The sequence below is a fragment of the Biomphalaria glabrata genome, chromosome 5 (assembly GCF_947242115.1).
Source record: "Biomphalaria glabrata chromosome 5, xgBioGlab47.1, whole genome shotgun sequence".
Taxonomy (NCBI): Eukaryota; Metazoa; Mollusca; class Gastropoda; family Planorbidae; genus Biomphalaria; species Biomphalaria glabrata.
The window spans coordinates 35,655,977-35,677,254 of record NC_074715.1 but is presented as its reverse complement, the minus strand read 5'-3'; the positions used below and the strand labels follow the sequence as shown (position 1 = coordinate 35,677,254).

The window sequence follows — 21,278 nt, the reverse complement described above, 5'->3', positions numbered from 1 at the left end:
CTGTCCAATAGACCGCCAGGTCTGACAAGGATTTTCTTCACTTTTTGAAATACTTTTATTCCTTGTGTCTATTACAGCACTTCAAATTCATTTGATTGTTTGGACCTCGATCGATATTCTATTCTGTAGAAGGAATCTCACACCGTGTTAGGGCACGGACTAGTAGAGCCCTGTTTCAAAAAAACAAGCAAAAAAGAAACTCTTTCAAAAAAAAATATTGAGGGGAGAGAGAGCAGCGTTCAATCGTTGCCGTATCTCTCAATACTACAACGTTTATACCTCCTTTTTCTATGTAAAACAAACTAAATTAATTACCATAATTGATTTACTAATTGGTTAATTTTTTAATGATTCATGTGTTGTCATCGACAATGAATAATTGTGCGAAATTTCAACTGGGAAGTAGGAGATACAAGTTGATTAAAAGAGATACCTTCATGACGCTGGGTAGAAAAAATAAAATAAACATAAATTAAAAATAATAAAACTGAAACGAAAGTTGTGCACCAAAATAGTGTTAATAATTGCTGAAATGGGAAGGAAATATAGCTTTTAACTTACGACATAACAGTGCCGGCTTTAAAGACCTATCAGGTAGAAATTACTAATAAAAAAAGGGTTGTTGTTTTTTGTGTAAATTGAACAGCTGCGATTTCGATCTTGAAAATGTCGTAGTTGTTATTTTTTTCGTATTTTATCGTCCATGGGAAGTTGAGAGATTAGAGATAACCCTAACCCTAACCCAGTCATTAGGGCCAAGAATTTTAGTTTGTAGATTTGTTTAGAACAAAATTATTTTTTTTTGAATAATGAGAAACCTACTAATTATGAACTATTTGGAACTTTTGTAAAATGTTGCGGCATCGTTTAATTTCTCATAGTAGACTAATTGGAAGACACTTAACTAAATTGTATTTTATTTATGTGCATTTTAATTTTAAAATACGATTCGTGGATTATTTCAAATATTAAAATTGGACTCCGTATCATCATACAAAAGTAATTTTAAATATTACAATATCCTGTTGTTAATTTTGTGTACCTGTAGGTCCAAAATAATGTATTTATGAAATGTTTTTACATAATTTCTAGACCTTTTTTTTTAACAACAGATCTAGTAATTGTATTCAATTCCTGGGCTAAGTAGGAAATGAAGAATTCAATTCCATTCTTTGTTAAAACACCAGGCATTCTAAAGAATTCTATTTGCCAGTATTTTCTCTGCCAGTAACATATTTACTCAAACCAATATGAAAAACAGACCCAGAAGAAAGGTTGAACATTTGTATGTTTGAACTCAAAAGTGTACATTGGAATTTATATAATATCCAAGTATTCTACATTTTCACTATGTTATGATCCACATTGAACATTGATTGGAATGTTTTTTGTTGTTACAACATATCAAGAATTGTCCTAAATATATTCGATAATATAATCGATTGACAGAAGACATAGGCTGACACCACTACTACACTAGTCTAGTCTATCTACGTGTGCCATTGAGGTAAAGAGGCTCTCTGGGAAGCATTCAAACCTCTAGCCCCCATCACTCCGTGTAAACGTAGCCTCCTGGACAAGTTGGCGTACTTCTAAAGACGAGTCCCTTGATCTTTCTCGCTGACGAATCCCTCGTTGTAGTTACCAATGCCGCTGTAACTGGGCGGGCTTTCATCACTGAGGTCGTCCTTTGTGGTGCTGGACGTGTCCAGGATCTCCTTTATTTGCTCGGTATCTCGGCCTCCTTCATTAGCTTTGTCTAGCTGTGAATGTAGAATGGAGTATGCTAGCTAACTACACATGAACAAGTCTTACAAGTAAACTCAATGATCTTAAGGTTACCTTGGCAAATGTTTTCCTAAACAGATGGTCGAGTATTCCGGCGCCCACACAATCACCCCACACATTTATAACAGTACGGAAGCGGTCCCTGAAATACAAATAGAGAGAGTACTGTAGTTTTGTCGCTTGACTCTTAATGAAAGATTATTTGAATGGAGGTAAACATTTAACACATTGAAATAAAGATTTAACACACACACACACACACACACAAAACTTTATGCAGACTTGCAGACATTTGGCTTGACAGTACTTAACCCTTCCCCTGCGCTTTAGGAACTGGCCTGAAAACAAATAAAGACCCTTTAAAAAGCTTTATCAGAAGAAAAGCGTCATACCAGAAAGTTACAAAACAACAAACAACGTGGACTCAATCAACCGGAACCATTCTGACCTAGATAGGACTCCACTTGAGGAGGCACGACTATGCAGAGCCAAGCAATCAACCTTCAGAAGTGGTCAACATCTTACTCCTGCTAGCGATACCATTGCCCGGTACTTCTGCTAGCCATACCATTGCCCGGTACTTCTGTTAGCGATACCTTTGTCCGGTATTTCTGTTAGCGATACCTTTGCCCCATACTTCAGTTAGCGATACCTTTGCCTCGTAATTCTGTTAGCGATACCTTTGTCCGGTATTTCTGTTAGCGATACCTTTGCCCCATACTTCAGTTAGCGATACCTTTGCCTCGTAATTCTGTTAGCGATACCTTTGTCCGGTATTTCTGTAAGCGATACCTTTGTCCCGTAATTCTGTTAGCGATACTTTATCCTTTACTTCTGTTCGTACGTCATGCCTGACCAATGAAGAGTGACATTCGAGTAGCATGTGTTAAACTGATGGTGGCCTGCTGGTCTAGTAGTAAACGTTCTGTAATTTCGTCTGGGCGGTCCCATGTTCCAATCCTGCTCACCGCCCCACCACACGCAGTCCTTCCAGATGCTTAGACTAAGATGTAATTCTGTAATTAGGTCCGAAACATGTCAAACAAAACCAAAAAAAAAAAACTAGGGCGAGATGACCTTTGTGATGTCACTCCCCCCCCCCCCTGTCTTGAATATTTGTAGAGTACGTGTTGTTGATCTAAGAACTATTTAGAACACTTCCATCGACAGTCATGAGTTCTACAGTCATGAGTTCTACAGTCATGAGTTCAACAGTCATGAGTTCTACAGTCATGAGTTCTACAGTCATGAGTTCTACAGTCATGAGTTCTAACTGTGCAAACATTCAAACAAATTTTATTTTCATACCGGTTAAAATTATTTAAATTTAAAAAGTGCAATTATTACGAACTCAAAAAAAAAATATTTAGAAGAGTTTTCCTTTTTACACAGATTATATCAACTCCCTCTGTCTGTCTGGTAAAAACGTTTGAATACATTATTTCTCCCTCATCCATTCTCGGAAGAAGTTGAAACTTTGCACAATTATTTATTGGCTTAGACATTACATGAATCGATTTTAAAAAATTAACCAATTAGTCAATAATCAATTGGTAATTAACCCTTATGTTTGGTAACAACAATGGAAATAAATCGTTCAGTATTCCCAGATATCGCTAGATTTTTAGGGTTTTGTCCCCCTTAAATAATTGTACACGTTATTTCTCCCACACTCTTTCTCAGATCAAGTTGAAACTTTAAACAATTTAAGAAAACACGAAGGAATGAAAAATGAACCGATTAGTTAATTATTTATTTGTTTGATATAGAAAAGGAAAATAATTTCTACATTCTTGAGAAGTGCGAAGTTATTCTCCTTAGATAAGCTTTTTTTTTTTATTAAAAAAAAAAAGAAATTATACTTTGCTTGTTTTATTTTTTTTGTTAATGTGTCGTCTGAACTGGATAAAATGTCAGAACATGTCACTGTCGATCTGAATGTTACGCTATGAATAGAATCAGTAGTGCCTGGGAAGTGAAGCGTATGACACATCTATGTATAAAACATTTCTTAAGCTGTTCAGCTTTGGGACCAAAGATCTGAAACTGCATGCAAAGCGTTTGAAAAATAAATATTGACATTCAATACAGCTACATAGTTGCGCAATTTGAAAGTAATGCATGTCTTCTAATACTATTTGTATATTTAAAAAAAAAACTGGGATCTTCTGAGTATACCATTAGCAAGAGTACAATCTTGTTCTTGGGTAGACTTATGTATAAATATTTCATGCATTCGTATTAGATGTAAAGTTGTCTACATCCTGCCTCTAAGTGTAGAACGAAGCTCACAAGTGACCAATGAGTAGCAGTCGGAATGTAATTTCTATTTATTTCTAGTTTTGAAATGTGCTGTTCTTACAACCAACGACACAGAACTCACTTCAATCAGAGCCTTAACCCCAAACCCCCCCAAAAAAAAAAAAAAACAGAAAGGATTAAATTCTTGCATTTCGTGTTTTTTCTATTAATTGCAGTTTTGTAATTGTTCATTGCCTGGTTAGTTCTAGCATCTAGAGTGATTCTAGACTAATACATGTGACTTACAGTAGCCAGTCTATGGACAGAATGAGTCATCTAGACTAATACATGTGACTTACAGTAGCCAGTCTATGGACAGAATGAGTCATCTAGACTAATACATGTGACTTACAGTAGCCAGTCTATGGACAGAATGAGTCATCTAGACTAATACATGTGACTTACAGTAGCCAGTCTATGGACAGAATGAGTCATCTAGACTAATACATGTGACTTACAGTAGCCAGTCTATGGACAGAATGAGTCATCTAGACTAATACATGTGACTTACAGTAGCCAGTCTATGGACAGAATGAGTCATCTAGACTAATACATGTGACTTACAGTAGCCAGTCTATGGACAGAATGAGTCATCTAGACTAATACATGTGACTTACAGTAGCCAGTCTATGGACAGAATGAGTCATCTAGACTAATACATGTGACTTACAGTAGCCAGTCTATGGACAGAATGAGTCATCTAGACTAATACATGTGACTTACAGTAGCCAGTCTATGGACAGAATGAGTCATCTAGACTAATACATGTGACTTACAGTAGCCAGTCTATGGACAGAATGAGTGTGATATCATCAGCTGGTAGACCCACAGCAGTCAACACGATCACCATGGTGACCAGACCTGCTTGAGGGACGCCTGCCGCCCCAATCGCTGCAGCTGTTGCAGTCAAGCTGAAAGAAGCAATAGTTGAGTCTTGCGTGTAATTATAAACCATTATGATATATATTTACTCAATTTGTTCACTAATAATTTTCTTGGAAACGTATTTATCAGAATTCCAACTCCAATTAAACAGTTGGGCTGCAATGTCTTCTAACAAAAACATGTTCTAGAGTATGTGTTTAGATTAATTACGTCACTATTCTCAATATGGCTGACAGAATTGTACAACTGACCTGACAATTATGACGTCTGAGGCACTCAGATCCAGGCCGTTGACTTGTGCTATAAACAGGCAGGCTACCGCCTCGTAGAGTGCGGTGCCATCCATGTTGACCGTGGTGCCAACTGGGATAACAAAGCGGACAATGTTTAGGTTTATCTTGTTTTTATTGACCAGGCAGTCCATGGTGAGGGGCATTGTGGCACTACTGCAAACATTCGAACATAGAAAAGTGTTATTAGTAGCTTTCTCCAAGCATTGTAATAATCATAATCTTTAAGAAATATTTTTTTTTTACAATTCATGTCAGGAACCTGCATAGATGCTGATCTCATAAACGGCTCTAACGATTTTCCTAGAAAGTTAACAGTTGATGTATATCGCTAAGAAAAGAATTATGAAGTCGTTGGCCACACGGGAAAACTCTAGTTTGACAGTTATAATTTTTTAAAATAAAAAACTAAATTTTTTTTGGACTATAAAACTAAACGTAGCCCTAGATCCAACATCGGTTTTGAAAGAACTGTCTCTTTCTTGAAAGACTTTCACTTTTGGAAATCTCCGAATGTAAGGCTTTATTGATTCAAGAGTTTAATACGTGAATGTTCAGGAAAATTGTGCGCATCGTCTTTAAGTCTAGACCATAGATTATATATATGTCTATGGTCTAGACTTAAAGGCCTATATCATTGGAATTATTTAATAAAAGTAAAACATGGCGTAGTCAGCCGTACTGTACCCATAACTGTGTTGTTTATTAAATTTAAAGCTACTTTAAGTTGTTTGATTTAAAGACAATCTAAGGGATTCTAAGCTTTGCTTATATTTTACATAAATCAAATATAAATTGCATCTAAATTTAGAAGTAGATCTAGATCTAGACCATCTTAAGAGTTCTAAATCAGAAGGTCTAAATCTAGATGTCCATATAATGAAAGTACCAATGAATATAGATCGCTGGCCTAATGCCAGTAATGGGTTGCATCATTCGTACAAGCAGCCGACGGTTCAAAATCACAGGTTCGATACCCGGTTTGAGTGAAACTTTTTTTAAATTCTTTTTTTATTTTATTTAAAGTTGTATAATGGAAGTTATTGTTTTTAAAAGAACGTTTCTTCTAAATGTGTTTCTTGTTCAAACTACGAATGTATCTGTAAATTCAGTCATGTAAGTTGTCTAAAGGTTTAATTTTAAATCAATAGATTCCGAGTTCATTGTGTTAACTTTTTCCAGACTAAAAATATACTAATACTGGAAATAAAAAGGCTATTTTTTGTATGAGTTTGAGACTCCAATACCTTGAGGCTGTTCCCCAGGCTGTGGCAAATGCTTTGGTCAGTTTTAGAGCAAATGTCACGGGATTTTTTCTGGTGGTCACTAGATACATGATGGGTAACGTAATGAAGCCATGGATAGCCAGCCCTCCAAGGACTGTGGCCATGTACAATCCCATACTGCTGAGTACTTGACCAATGTCATCGGTCTGGATAAACTTTGAGGCCACCAAGAAAATGATTCCTATTGGAGTGTACCTGTTAGAAACAAATAAGAACAAATAGGACGTAGTGACACTATTGTGAATTTTGACCATCAACTAAACAATGTTAGGATGCTAAATCAAAGGTCAATGTTGCCAACTAAATAACGTAAGACAAAGAGCTACAGACAATAAACTTAGAGGCTGAGAACATTGGATTCTGCAGTGCTAAAAAGTGCCCACTAATGATTATGTCCCTTTCAAACACCATTGGTTACCAACAGTTCCTTCAGTCTGGACACCAGTGACACCAACATACTATTGAGAGCTTTCCCGCCATTCATGACACAATTGTTCGTATTTTCATATGATATGTCAAGTCTTACACTATATACACGATTTATGTCTAAATTGTCTCTTTGGAGTATCTAAGAATATATAATTAAAGGATTGAACTGAGTTGATAAAGTTTCACGCTAATTAAGACGTGTCGTGAGTTCGAGACAAATACCGACTTTTTTTTTTACGGCGATCCGATCAGATCCAGTTCGATCAATTACGATTAAATCCGATCCAATTTTATTTTAACGTGAACTTAAAAAAAAGGATTATATTTGGTCATTGTCATATTTTAAACCGGTCAAGAACTAACCAAAGTTACTAACTGGTCACTTGCAATAAGCTACTCATTTTTTAACTGACCATATGACGATATGAACCAGGCGCATGGTGACTGCGTTGAGTGATCGGAAGAAATTCTTTAGGGGCAGACCTTCTTCTCCCAAGTTGTTGATGACTATGCCCATGGCTATAGAAAATACGATCAGGCCTAGCACGTTGGTTCCATCTTCAGCCACCAAGTAAGGTTTTCGTAAATCTACAGCTGGAATCGAACAAACAAAGTTACTAGTAGACATTCCAAAAGCTAGAGGACACTTTAAACAAAACAAACAAAACTAAGAATACCAAAAATGTGCTTTATAGGCAAACACTTATTGAACTATAAATAGAATTCACAAGTAGGTTGACAGTTATCACGTAGACTATTTAGTGGAAACTTCACAAGTAGGTTGACAGTTATCACGTAGACTATTTAGTGGAAACTTCACAAGTAGGTTGACAGTTATCACGTAGACTATTTAGTGGAAACTTCACAAGTAGGTTGACAGTTATCACGTAGACTATTTAGTGGAAACTTCACAAGTAGGTTGACAGTTATCACGTAGACTATTTAGTGGAAACTTCACAAGTAGGTTGACAGTTATCACGTAGACTATTTAGTGGAAACTTCACAAGTAGGTTGACAGTTATCACGTAGACTATTTAGTGGAAACTTCACAAGTAGGTTGACAGTTATCACGTAGACTATTTAGTGGAAACTTCACAAGTAGGTTGACAGTTATCACGTAGACTATTTAGTGGAAACTTCACAAGTAGGTTGACAGTTATCACGTAGACTATTTAGTGGAAACTTCACAAGTAGGTTGACAGTTATCACGTAGACTATTTAGTGGAAACTTCACAAGTAGGTTGACAGTTATCACGTAGACTATTTAGTGGAAACTTCACAAGTAAGTTGACAGTTATCACGTAGACTATTTAGTGGAAACTTCACAAGTAGGTTGACAGTTATCACGTAGACTATTTAGTGGAAACTTCACAAGTAGGTTGACAGTTATCACGTAGACTATTTAGTGGAAACTTCAAAAGTTCCCGCCATTAAATCTTGAAGTCAAAAAAAAAAAAAAAAAATAGAATCAAGTTTTAAAAAAAAGGTTAGCATTACATTGGATACATTACACTCAGCAAGCAGAATAGAACTGTCTGTGTACGTTAAATTGTTATATTGGTATTACTAAGGAAATAAGGTTAAACATAAAAAAGGTAACCGTAAATGTACCTGTATTTATATGGGAATTGAAGATTTTCATATTTCATACTATAGGTTACTTACAGTAATCTATTGTTGTTTTTTAAATCTGATATTTCTTATATATATGATATTTATTTCAATTTAGAACACCTAAAAAGTAAAAAAAAAAAAATACATGGTTTTAAAAATGTAAAGTATATCAATATTTCGTATTTTGTTGAACGAGTACACCATAAAGCTTTTACTTTTTATGGATTTGCCTTCATTTAAGAAACATTTCCAATAGTTATATTGAGGCTTGTTACGGCCCAATAAACCAGTGCATAGAGTGACTGCATCTTTTTTATCCATAAGGAAATGTGTCTTACAATTTGTGCATTTCACGAGACAAATAGTATAACTATAGAAAACAAAATATACATTCACATCAGATTCACTCATAAGTTGCATGTAAAATGACTGACTTTTTCTCTAATATCTAGAATCTGTTCATAGGTATTATTTTAGAAACGTTTATTTGCTACTGAGACCTTATATCTAAATAGTTGATTATGATAATTTAATTGAAAGCACCTACTATAAGTAGATGTCACGTTGGTTAAGTTTGACATTGTCAGGTTGACACGAGGATCAGATTTAACAATCTTATATTTGGTGATTACCTGCAGACAAAACACACACATACATTTAGATTACAGCACTTGAATTTATTAGTAAGCAAACATTTTTGAAGAGAAGCTTTTGCATTAATTAACAACTAGAGATTCAAAAAAAAATAGAATAATTTCATATAAAAGATTAAAAGATAAGAATGTAAATCAAAACAAATAGTGTGTGTGTGGGGGGGGGGGTTAGTATTGAACAGTTTACGTATTGTTCGTCATCTTTTCAAAAACTGTGTATTGTAAAAAACAACAACAACATTACAAGTAAATGACTTACTCTTTGGTAACAGGCTGTCACGAGGTTCTCTGGGAAACATTGCCTGTTAAGAATGATCCATTTTTTTTTATTACTTTTGGAAAGAAATTAGTTTGGAATAACTTATAAACCGGTGAATATGTTTCAGTAGTTTTCAACACAAACTGTGCAGTAAGATTAAAAGAACATTTATGGATCGACAAAACAAGTTATTTACTTTTTACTTTCAGCACTAACTACTACTTTGAAGTACATCTCTGGGGCCGATTTAAAGAGGTTTTGGGAAACCAATACAACGATCGTTCACTTAAAGTCTCCTCATAAAGACTCACATTGAGTTCAGTCTATGACTCGGTTTCAGCAATCACGCGCTGTAACCGCTAGTTCTCTACGTTTAACTAATAAGTTACTAAATCTATCATAAATAAAAAGAGCATTTAGTGAAAGCTGGGAGCTGTATATATCATGACAACTTTATTACTATTGTTAAACAGATTAGATTTTTGATGGCTTATAAAGGCTAGGGTTAGGGCTACTCTGTAAAATATTTGTACAACATCAAACAAAAATTAAGTTTGAAGTGGATAACATTGGACAAGAGTTTCTGTCTGGTTGTATAGTATGTCCTCTGGATTGTCGTCTTGGTAGTAAAGAGTTTGAATCATGCCCGCCGCAACACCCCCTCCCACCTTCCCGACTGAGGTTTAGGCTAGGGTGTAATAATCTTTAACGAAACATGTCCGAAATATGTAAAAAAAAACAGGAAATCTTAGTCTATTTTTTTTTTGCCAGAGAAAATGAGAGACATACGAGATGAGATCCAATAAGGAGTCCAAAGGGTCAGCCTGCAGTGACGAGCCTGTGCGTTTGAGTGAGTTGCTGTCTGTGGCACGTCCAGGGTGGATGATGAGTGCCATGGCTATGCCTATGATGACAGCTGTCAACATTGAGGTCAGGTAATAAATGATTGCAGCGGCGCCAAGTCTACCTGGACAAAGTCAGGATATCATTGTCTCATTAGTTCAGGATTGATCGGATTTACTACAGACGAACCAACCAAAAGTCTTAGTGCTAAACACAACGTATAAGTTTATTGTTAACAGTTCAACTAGAGTCTTGAGTTAAACCTTGTTTATAAATTCACGAAAAATGCATAGGAAAGTTTTCTTATTTAAAATTACAGCTTTACTAATCAAGATAGATCCGTGCACGAAATGTGATATTTTTTAGTAAAGAAATACTGACCTGAAGCATGAGATCCCAAGTCCGCCATTCCTGTTATCAAACTGGACACTATTAGAGGCAGAATTAAAAGCTTTAGCATGTTCAGCAGTATCCGACCTGGGAACTAGAAAACAAGTTACATAATAGAGCTATTATACATATAAGCATGTAATATTTAATTTTTTTTTTCACAAAGTACACATGGACATGGGGAATGTCAGCGTTCATCAGTGCATCTTACAAAGTACACATGGACATGGGGAATGTCAGCGTTCATCAGTGCATCTTACAAAGTACACATGGACATGGGGAATGTCAGCGTTCATCAGTGCATCTTACAAAGTACACATGGACATGGGGAATGTCAGCGTTCATCAGTGCATCTTACAAAGTACACATGGACATGGGGAATGTCAGCGTTCATCAGTGCATCTTACAAAGTACACATGGACATGGGGAATGTCAGCGTTCATCAGTGCATCTTACAAAGTACACAAGGACATGGGGAATGTCAGCGTTCATCAGTGCATCTTACAAAGTACACATGGACATGGGGAATGTCAGCGTTCATCAGTGCATCTTACAAAGTACACAAAGACATGGGGAATGTCAGCGTTCATCAGTGCATCTTACAAAGTACACAAGGACATGGGGAATGTCAGCGTTCATCAGTGCATCTTACAAAGTACACATGGACATGGGGAATGTCAGCGTTCATCAGTGCATCTTACAAAGTACACATGGACATGGGGAATGTCAGTGTTCATCAGTGCATCTTACAAAGTACATATGGACATGGGGAATGTCAGCGTTCATCAGTGCATCTTACAAAGTACATATGGACATGGGGAATGTCAGCGTTCATCAGTGCATCTTACAAAGTACACATGGACATGGGAATGTCAGTGTTCAGGTGAGTCAGGTTGATGAAGTGAATAAATACAAGACTGTGAAACGTACCTCCCAGTAAAACACAAGACTGTGAAACCTACCTCCCAGTAAAACACAAGACTGTGAAACGTACCTCCCAGTAAAACACAAGACTGTGAAACCTACCTCCCAGTAAAACACAAGACTGTGAAACCTACCTCCCAGTAAAATATTTTCTGATAGTCATCATACGACCAAACGTGTCTCAGACCAAGTCCAAAGCCAACACCTACAGCAACACCCAGCACAATCAATATGATCAGCAGGTTATCGATTAGGATTTGAACACATTTGTTTCGCTTCTTGCCTGGTGGCTTGGGTTTAAATTCGTCAAACTCCTCCAACATTTTTGTTTCTTTAACCTGCCAATCTGACTTGACAAGCTGACCAAATACAATACAAAAGAAAACCTGTGGACAGAATAAGAAAACAAAATGAGCGATGCATCTATTTTACAATACAATCACCTCAATGAAATAAAGAGATATTCTCAAAAGGCAGATTGGTAACCTAATTGTAAAACTGTAAGACAGTGTTTCTCAACATAAGGTCTGTGTATCCAGAACGAAGTTCTATGCATGTATTTATCTAATTGATAAAATAATGTAAGTATATTGATAAAAGTGCACTTTGAGATGCAAGGTGCATTCAAACAGGTGCGAGAGACAATGATAAAAGCTGCTTGAAGACATAACTAACAATAGTAAGAAATATAATCGCTAGGATGCTATGATAAAAATACATCGTCCGATCATCGTCGTAAGCTAGGAGAGGCACATAAAAGAAGATTTCAACCCGAATTTGAGCATGATCAAAGCATGATCAAAGCAGTAAAACTACTTAATTAGCAGCACAATTGAAATATCTGATGATAATGAAGTGATATTTAAAACACATGAATATGCGAAGGATTAAATATTTTTAAATGTTAGAAAGACATAAGGATATAGGCCTCTAGGCTTATAAGAAAATAGATAGCTACATTATGTCTGGTTGGTTAAAAAAGTTCTCTTGTTCTCCTGAACTTACTTTATTGAGTACCACACAGTTTTAGTCACTGGCTATAGCTATGTGTGAGCAGTATTTATTATTTAAAACAAAATTTTCCGATTCTTATGGATTCAGGTATATTCGAAACTATTATTTGCGTCTATGTGTCAGAAAACAAAACACTTTTTAGACATCACTGACACATTCTGCTTTGGTGTATAGTGTTTCTTTATTTTCTATAAAGTAACATTCTGTTGTTCGTTTTTGTCAATTCTACTTCATTATATATGACATTGTCTATTATTATTTAACGCAAAACTAGTCATCGCTCCAATGTCGCCCACCTTATAGAAATTGTAGACAAAAAAATAGCATCACAAAAATGTATGCATTATGTTTTCTTTTTCAGATTAATAATAGGCGTTTAAATCATTCGCCTGAAGTAATAACTAGATTTAAACTGAATTGTTTCACGTTCATTTAATTGTGTAATCAACGCACTGCTGCTCAACTATTGATACAAAAATGTCTAATTATTTTTATTTTTACCTACAGTTTTGTTTCAAAGGGAAAAAAAACAACTCCTTCAAACAATTCTAAAAAACAATCGTTTCGTTTCTGTATGTTTTAAATCCTGCAATGATTGAATACATACCTGTGTGCTTTAGATCCGTCTTGTATTCAAAGGATACCTCCTACTTTGACACTGACAGATATTTAGTTCACCTGCTGGACAATTTGGTAAGTTGAATCTCCAACTATATACATTTGAAAGGCCCTACAAATGTGGGCCACTAGAACGCGCTATTTTAAAACTGATTCTGTCGAGTGTTTGATCGTTTGAGGATGTGAGATTATTCCCAGTCCAAGGATTTAAGAATATTCACGATATATCAAATGATGTAGCTAAAAATGACACCGTAACTTTCGTCTAGAAACTAGATCTGAGTTAGCGGCACATAAAACGTAAAATGTCGCTATTAGTTTTATGTGGTCTGTGTGACTGTCAGTCCGCTAGTCACATTTAAATCTCAAAAACAAAATCCGGTTTCACGCATGCTACAAAATATGATTATGTATATATATATATGTATGTATATACATGTATAAATTTGAATACGCTTTCATTGACTTTCTCTATTTCCTTGAACTTGAAAGGTCATTCTAAGTTTGTTCTCTAAATGGTTGTATGTATTGAAACCCACTTTCACACTTTCTCTTTCTTACCCAATTGTTGTTTCTATATCAGTCTCCATTATATTTCTGTAATCCTAAAAGTCCTTTATATTCTTTCTAGATTAGCGCTTTCATGTAATAACTAGAACTACCAATAATGTCAACATTTGGGGACAAAGAATTGTGTGTAATTATGTAATTTTACTATCAACACATTTTGTCAATAGCTTTGGGTTGAAAAGAAGCTACAGTGAAGAACCTCTGAAAGAGAAGCTACTGTAGTGACCTCGCTGTCGATTGGTGTCGAAGTTAACGTCACACTGTCAATAGTACAGAATAAATAAGTCCCCATATAATCTAAGGGAGTGAATGCTTTTCACTTCTGCTTGAGAGTTTTGCACAGGATCTCGCATTTCAACTTTTCGTACCAAATGCAGCCCCTGTCAAGTACAAAGTGAGTAAATACACCAACGCCAACTATTACGCCACAAAGTAGTGTAATTCTAATTGGCAGGAATATGTAATCCCCTTCTGGACTCTACTTTCGTTTTCTTATTGTTTTGTTTTTGTTTTTTTTACATTAGTCATACAAGCTTTGGTATCAGGTCCAATTGTTAGTAATCTCTTTGTTGCACAGGCTAAGTTCCAAGAAACATATGATTATGTACACAGGTCAAATCTATTATTTTACTTTAATAATATGTTAATGATATTATTAGATCTATGTAATGTTTTGAAATGCAATATTTGCTTACGTGAATTTACTCCAATAATTGTAGCTTATCCCGTTCTCTTGTTTGACTACTAGATTCTAGATTTTAAGAAACGAGAATCACTGGTACCTGAAGATGTTTGACTACTAGATTCTAGATTTTAAGAGACGAGAATCACTGGTACCTGAAGATGTTTGACTACTAGATTCTAGATTTTAAGAGACGAGAATCACTGGTACCTGAAGATGTTTGACTACTAGATTCTAGATTTTTAGAGACGAGAATCACTGGTACCTGAAGATGTTTGACTACTAGATTCTAGATTTTAAGAGACGAGAATCACTGGTACCTGAAGATGTTTGACTACTAGATTCTAGATTTTAAGAGACGAGAATCACTGGTACCTGAAGATGTTTGACTACTAGATTCTAGATTTTAAGAGACGAGAATCACTGGTACCTGAAGATGTTTGACTACTAGATTCTAGATTTTAAGAGATGAGAATCACTGGTACCTGAAGATGTTTGACTACTAGATTCTAGATATTAAGAGACGAGAATCACTGGTACTTGAAGATGTTTGACTACTAGATTCTAGATATTAAGAGACGAGAATCACTGGTACCTGAAGATGTTTGACTACTAGATTCTAGATATTAAGAGATGAGAATCACTGGTACCTGAAGATGTTTGACTACTAGATTCTAGATATTAAGAAACGAGAATCACTGGTACCTGAAGATGTTTGACTACTAGATTCTAGATTTTAAGAAACGAGAATCACTGGTACCTGAAGATGTTTGACTACTAGATTCTAGATTTTAAGAGACGAGAATCACTGGTACCTGAAGATGTTTGACTACTAGATTCTAGATTTTAAGAGACGAGAATCACTGGTACCTGAAGATGTTTGACTACTAGATTCTAGATATTAAGAGATGAGAATCACTGGTACCTGAAGATGTTTGACTACTAGATTCTAGATATTAAGAGATGAGAATCACTGGTACCTGAAGATGTTTGATTACTAGATTCTAGATATTAAGAGATGAGAATCACTGGTACCTGAAGATGTTTGACTACTAGATTCTAGATATTAAGAGATGAGAATCACTGGTACCTGAAGATGTTTGATTACTAGATTCTAGATATTAAGAGATGAGAATCACTGGTACCTGAAGATGTTTGACTACTAGATTCTAGATATTAAGAGATGAGAATCACTGGCACCTGAAGATGTTTGACTACTAGATTCTAGATATTAAGAGACGAGAATCACTAGTACCTGAAGATGTTTGACTACTAGATTCTAGATATTAAGAGACGAGAATCACTGGTACCTGAAGATGTTTGACTACTAGATTCTAGATATTAAGAGATGAGAATCACTGGTACCTGAAGATGTTTGACTACTAGATTCTAGATATTAAGAGATGAGAATCACTGGTACCTGAAGATGTACCTGAAGATGTTTGACTACTAGATTCTAGATATTAAGAGATAAGAATCACTGGTACCTGAAGATGTTTGACTACTAGATTCTAGATATTAAGAAACGAGAATCACTGGTACCTGAAGATGTTTGACTACTAGATTCTAGATTTTAAGAAACGAGAATCACTGGTACCTGAAGATGTTTGACTACTAGATTCTAGATTTTAAGAGACGAGAATCACTGGTACCTGAAGATGTTTGACTACTAGATTCTAGATTTTAAGAGACGAGAATCACTGGTACCTGAAGATGTTTGACTACTAGATTCTAGATATTAAGAGATGAGAATCACTGGTACCTGAAGATGTTTGACTACTAGATTCTAGATATTAAGAGATGAGAATCACTGGTACCTGAAGATGTTTGATTACTAGATTCTAGATATTAAGAGATGAGAATCACTGGTACCTGAAGATGTTTGACTACTAGATTCTAGATATTAAGAGATGAGAATCACTGGTACCTGAAGATGTTTGATTACTAGATTCTAGATATTAAGAGATGAGAATCACTGGTACCTGAAGATGTTTGACTACTAGATTCTAGATATTAAGAGATGAGAATCACTGGCACCTGAAGATGTTTGACTACTAGATTCTAGATATTAAGAGACGAGAATCACTAGTACCTGAAGATGTTTGACTACTAGATTCTAGATATTAAGAGACGAGAATCACTGGTACCTGAAGATGTTTGACTACTAGATTCTAGATATTAAGAGATGAGAATCACTGGTACCTGAAGATGTTTGACTACTAGATTCTAGATATTAAGAGATGAGAATCACTGGTACCTGAAGATGTACCTGAAGATGTTTGACTACTAGATTCTAGATATTAAGAGATGAGAATCACTGGTACCTGAAGATGTTTGACTACTAGATTCTAGATATTAAGAGATGAGAATCACTGGTACCTGAAAATGTTTGACTACTAGATTCTAGATATTAAGAGATGAGAATCACTGGTACCTGAAGATGTTTGACTACTAGATTCTAGATATTAAGAGTGTTTAAACAGTGTTTCTATTTTTTTTTAACTCCACGCGGATTTAATAACTAAGTACCTTCCTATACTGTAATTAGATATCATCTGTCTTAGATTGTGTTATAGTTGTAAAATATATGTCAATAAATAGCTTAATATTTCTATGAGAGATTGTTGTCAGTCAAAACGTTCAGGATTAGTACACTAGAATGTCTTTAGAATCTATTGTTTCTAGTTCTAATTTAGTTAGAGGAAAACATTGATCTTCCTATTTCCGTTATACAGATGTAATCAGACGAGAGAGCGATGAAAGAATTAGCTCTAGAACGCAGCGTGGGAAGAGCCGTGGCCTCAATGCAAGTGTATGTACAGTAGGCTAGTGTACAGCGTGGGAAGAGCCGTGGCCTCAAGTGTATTTACAGTAGGCTAGTGTACAGCGATGGTAAGAGCCGTGGCCTCAATGCAAGTGTATGTACAGTAGGCTAGTGTACAGCGTGGGAAGAGCCGTGGCCTCAATGCAAGTTATGTACAGTAGGCTAGTGTACAGCGATGGTAAGAGCCGTGGCCTCAATGCAAGTGTATGTACAGTAGGCTAGTGTACAGCGTGGGAAGAGCCGTGGCCTCAATGCAAGTTATGTACAGTAGGCTAGTGTACAGCGATGGTAAAGCCGTGGCCTCAATGCAAGAGTATGTACAGTAGGCTAGTGTACAGCGTGGGAAGAGCCGTCGCCTCAATGCAAGTTATGTACAGTAGGCTAGTGTACAACGTGGGAAGAGCCGTGGCCTCAATGCAAGTTATGTACAGTAGGCTAGTGTACAGCGTGGGAAGAGCCGTGGCCTCAATGCAAGTTATGTACAGTAGGCTAGTGTACAGCGTGGGAAGAGCCGTCGCCTTAATGCAAGTTATGTACAGTAGGCTAGTGTACAGCATGGGAAGAGGGTTCCAGCCGACAATGAAAAGTAAGTCTTCAAGGAAAAAAAACACCTAAACAGTGCATGTTGTACGGCAATAGAGCTAAGTAGTTGAATGGGAAAGTGACGACTGGGCCGACAAGACAGTTGGATAAGCACTGTACATGTATTACTGAAAGAATGCTTGTTTCAGGTGCTTTCAATATTAGCATCAGTCTAGTAGAGACAATTAAAGATTTTTTTTTTAAAGGCACAAAGATTTAGGCGAGCAGAGCATCTGTCTTGTGGCTGTCTGTCTTGTGCTTGTGGCTATCTGTCTTGTGGCTGTCTATCTTTGTCTGTCTTTTGGCTGTCTGTCTTGTGGCTGGGGTTTTGATCCTATGGAAACACGAGAGAATTTATTTATTTTTTTTGAAATTTTACAAACAGCTGTGCGACCAACAAAAGTAACTGAAATTGCGTAGGGAAGGATGAAAATGGCCGAAATCAATGCCTGATCTAAAGATTATTGAAACACGTTTATCATTTTCAAGGCATGCAACTTCACAAATGTTTTTGTCTTCTTTCCTTTTCATGACACTAACGTTACATGTGTAACCTGACTTACAGTGCACTAACGTTACATGTGTGACCTGACTTACAGTGCACTAACGTTACATGTGTAACCTGACTTACAGTGCACTAACGTTACATGTGTAGCCTGACTTACAGTGCACTAACGTTACATGTGTAACCTGACTTACAGTGCACTAACGTTACATGTGTGACCTGACTTACAGTGCACTAACGTTACATGTGTAACCTGACTTACAGTGCACTAACGTTACATGTGTAACCTGACTTACAGTGCACTAACGTTACATGTGTAACCTGACTTACAGTGCACTAACGTTACATGTGTAACCTGACTTACAGTGCACTAACGTTACATGTGTAACCTGACTTACAGTGCACTAACGTTACATGTGTAGCCTGACTTTCAGTGCACTAACGTTACATGTGTGACCTGACTTACAGTGCACTAACGTTACATGTGTAACTTGACTTACAGTGCACTAACGTTACATGTGTAGCCTGACTTACAGTGCACTAACGTTACATGTGTAACCTGACTTACAGTGCACTAACGTTACATGTGTAACATGACTTACAGTGCACTAACGTTACATGTGTAACCTGACTTACAGTGCACTAACGTTACATGTGTAACCTGACTTACAGTGCACTAACGTTACATGTGTAACCTGACTTACAGTGCACTAACGTTACATGTGTAACCTGACTTACAGTTCACTAACGTTACATGTGTAACCTGACTTACAGTGCACTAACGTTACATGTGTAGCCTGACTTTCAGTGCACTAACGTTACATGTGTAACCTGACTTACAGTGCACTAACGTTACATGTGTAACCTGACTTACAGTGCACTAACGTTACATGTGTAACCTGACTTACAGTGCACTAACGTTACATGTGTAACCTGACTTACAGTGCACTAACGTTACATGTGTAGCCTGACTTTCAGTGCACTAACGTTACATGTGTAGCCTGACTTTCAGTGCACTAACGTAACATGTGTAACCTGACTTACAGTGCACTAACGTTACATGTGTAACCTGACTTACAGTGCACTAACGTTACATGTGTAACCTGACTTACAGTGCACTAACGTTACATGTGTAACCTGACTTACAGTGCACTAACGTTACATGTGTAGCCTGACTTACAGTGCACTAACGTTACATGTGTAACCTGACTTACAGTGCACTAACGTTACATGTGTAACCTGACTTACAGTGCACTAACGTTACATGTGTAGCCTGACTTACAGTGCACTAACGTTACATGTGTAGCCTGACTTTCAGTGCACTAACGTTACATGTGTAGCCTGACTTTCAGTGCACTAACGTTACATGTGTAACCTGACTTACAGTGCACTAACGTTACATGTGTAACCTGACTTACAGTGCACTAACGTTACATGTGTGACAATGCCTGACTTACAGTGCACAATAGGCTCAGACGTAAACTAGCTTCTAGATTTCATAGACATGCATTATTCATGTTACAATCTTATATCAAAACGAATTCCGATTCAAAAATCACGAATGAAAAGTATATTTCTTGATAAAAGGCGTATAGCGATTCTATACACTAGCCCGTATGTCAGCATTGTCAGTGCCAGCTCAAAGTAAGCTGTTTTTACAAAGCTTCTATCAACTCACACTTTCTGTCTGGCTGGCTGTCTGGTACAAATTGTGAACACATTATTTCTACCTCACCATTTTTGGATCAAGTTGAAACATTACAAAAATATTTATTGTACCTTTCAAAACACGGATCAATAAAAAAATTAACCAATTAGTCAATTAATTATTGGTAATTAATTATTTTGTTTGAAATCGAAAAAAGGGAAATAACGTCTACTTTATTCACCTTAGATAAGCTTTGTTTGTTTGTTTGTTTTTTCAATATATCTGTATATTTTGCTTGGTTTTCTTTTTCTAGTTACGATTCATAACAGTAACATTGTCCCCAGGCTCTAAAGTTTTCTCGCGTAAAATTAGAGTTCTATCACAATTTACACAAATATTTTTTTTAAACTATTTAAAAACAATTTACAATACAAGGTCTAAAAACTCTTATGTCGTAAAACTAGATTGTATCACGTGAGGTACACTAGATGAGTTAGACCATACCTATATGAATTCAAATAAAATTCTTACACTACTATTTAGTCTTGTACAAAGTAGCTTGTGTCGGTAAAATATTCCAGTGGGACTAATAAATGGATGGTACACTGGTAGTAGGGAGTATATTTTTAATAGTCCTTTTGACCTTTGACCTAAGTTTGTTTTTTTTAGTAAGCAAAACAATGTTGACGTTTTGTCGCTAAAGTCTGGTACGGTTGGGTGCTAATGCCGGATAGGAGACTTTGGGCCGGATAGGAGACTTTGGGCCAGAGAGGGAGGGGAGATTCTGTAAGAGAGAGAGATCTTGTGTGAGAGAGAGAGAGGCAAAGAGAGATATATTTTGATGGAGAGAGGCAGGGTAAACCTTATGAACCTACAAAGGAAATAGTTCTTTTAAGTAAGGAGTGAGAGAGAGAGAGAGATCTTCTCAGAGAGAAAGAGGGAGAGAAATCTTGTGAGAGAGGGAGAGAGTGATCTTGTATGAGAGAGAGAGAGATCTTGTCAGAGAGAGAGAGAGAGAGAAAGAACGAGATATTTAATGAGAGAGAGAGAGAGAGAGGAGTGAGAGATCTTGCGAGAGAGAGAGAGAAATAGAGAGAGAGAGAGAGAGAGAAAGAGACATGTTAGCGAAGGAAATAAGAGAAAGAGTGAAAGCAAGGCAAACATAAATAGAAA

General features: G+C 36.4%; 1 protein-coding gene across 3 annotated transcripts; it reads right to left on the bottom strand.

The window, feature by feature from the left end:
* Positions 1–1,270: 1,270 nt before the first annotated feature.
* LOC106066006 (excitatory amino acid transporter 3-like) lies at positions 1,271–13,658 on the bottom strand. Of its 3 annotated transcripts, none has more exons than XM_056030489.1 (12): positions 13,284–13,658; positions 11,797–12,048; positions 10,730–10,832; positions 10,295–10,472; positions 9,506–9,548; positions 9,141–9,225; positions 7,393–7,573; positions 6,512–6,745; positions 5,226–5,420; positions 4,866–5,000; positions 1,843–1,930; positions 1,271–1,763 (listed from the first exon to the last, which is right to left on the bottom strand). In XM_056030489.1, exons 2-12 carry the CDS (start codon positions 11,983–11,985, stop codon positions 1,593–1,595), a joined length of 1,602 nt encoding a protein of 533 aa, XP_055886464.1. In that variant the 5' UTR covers positions 11,986–12,048; positions 13,284–13,658; the 3' UTR covers positions 1,271–1,592. The 3 variants fall into 3 exon arrangements, with proteins under 3 accessions (XP_055886464.1, XP_055886465.1, XP_055886466.1); XM_056030490.1 differs by lacking the exon at positions 13,284–13,658 and adding an exon at positions 13,182–13,277; XM_056030491.1 differs by lacking the exon at positions 13,284–13,658 and adding an exon at positions 13,178–13,260.
* Between the last annotated feature and the right edge of the window lie 7,620 nt (positions 13,659–21,278).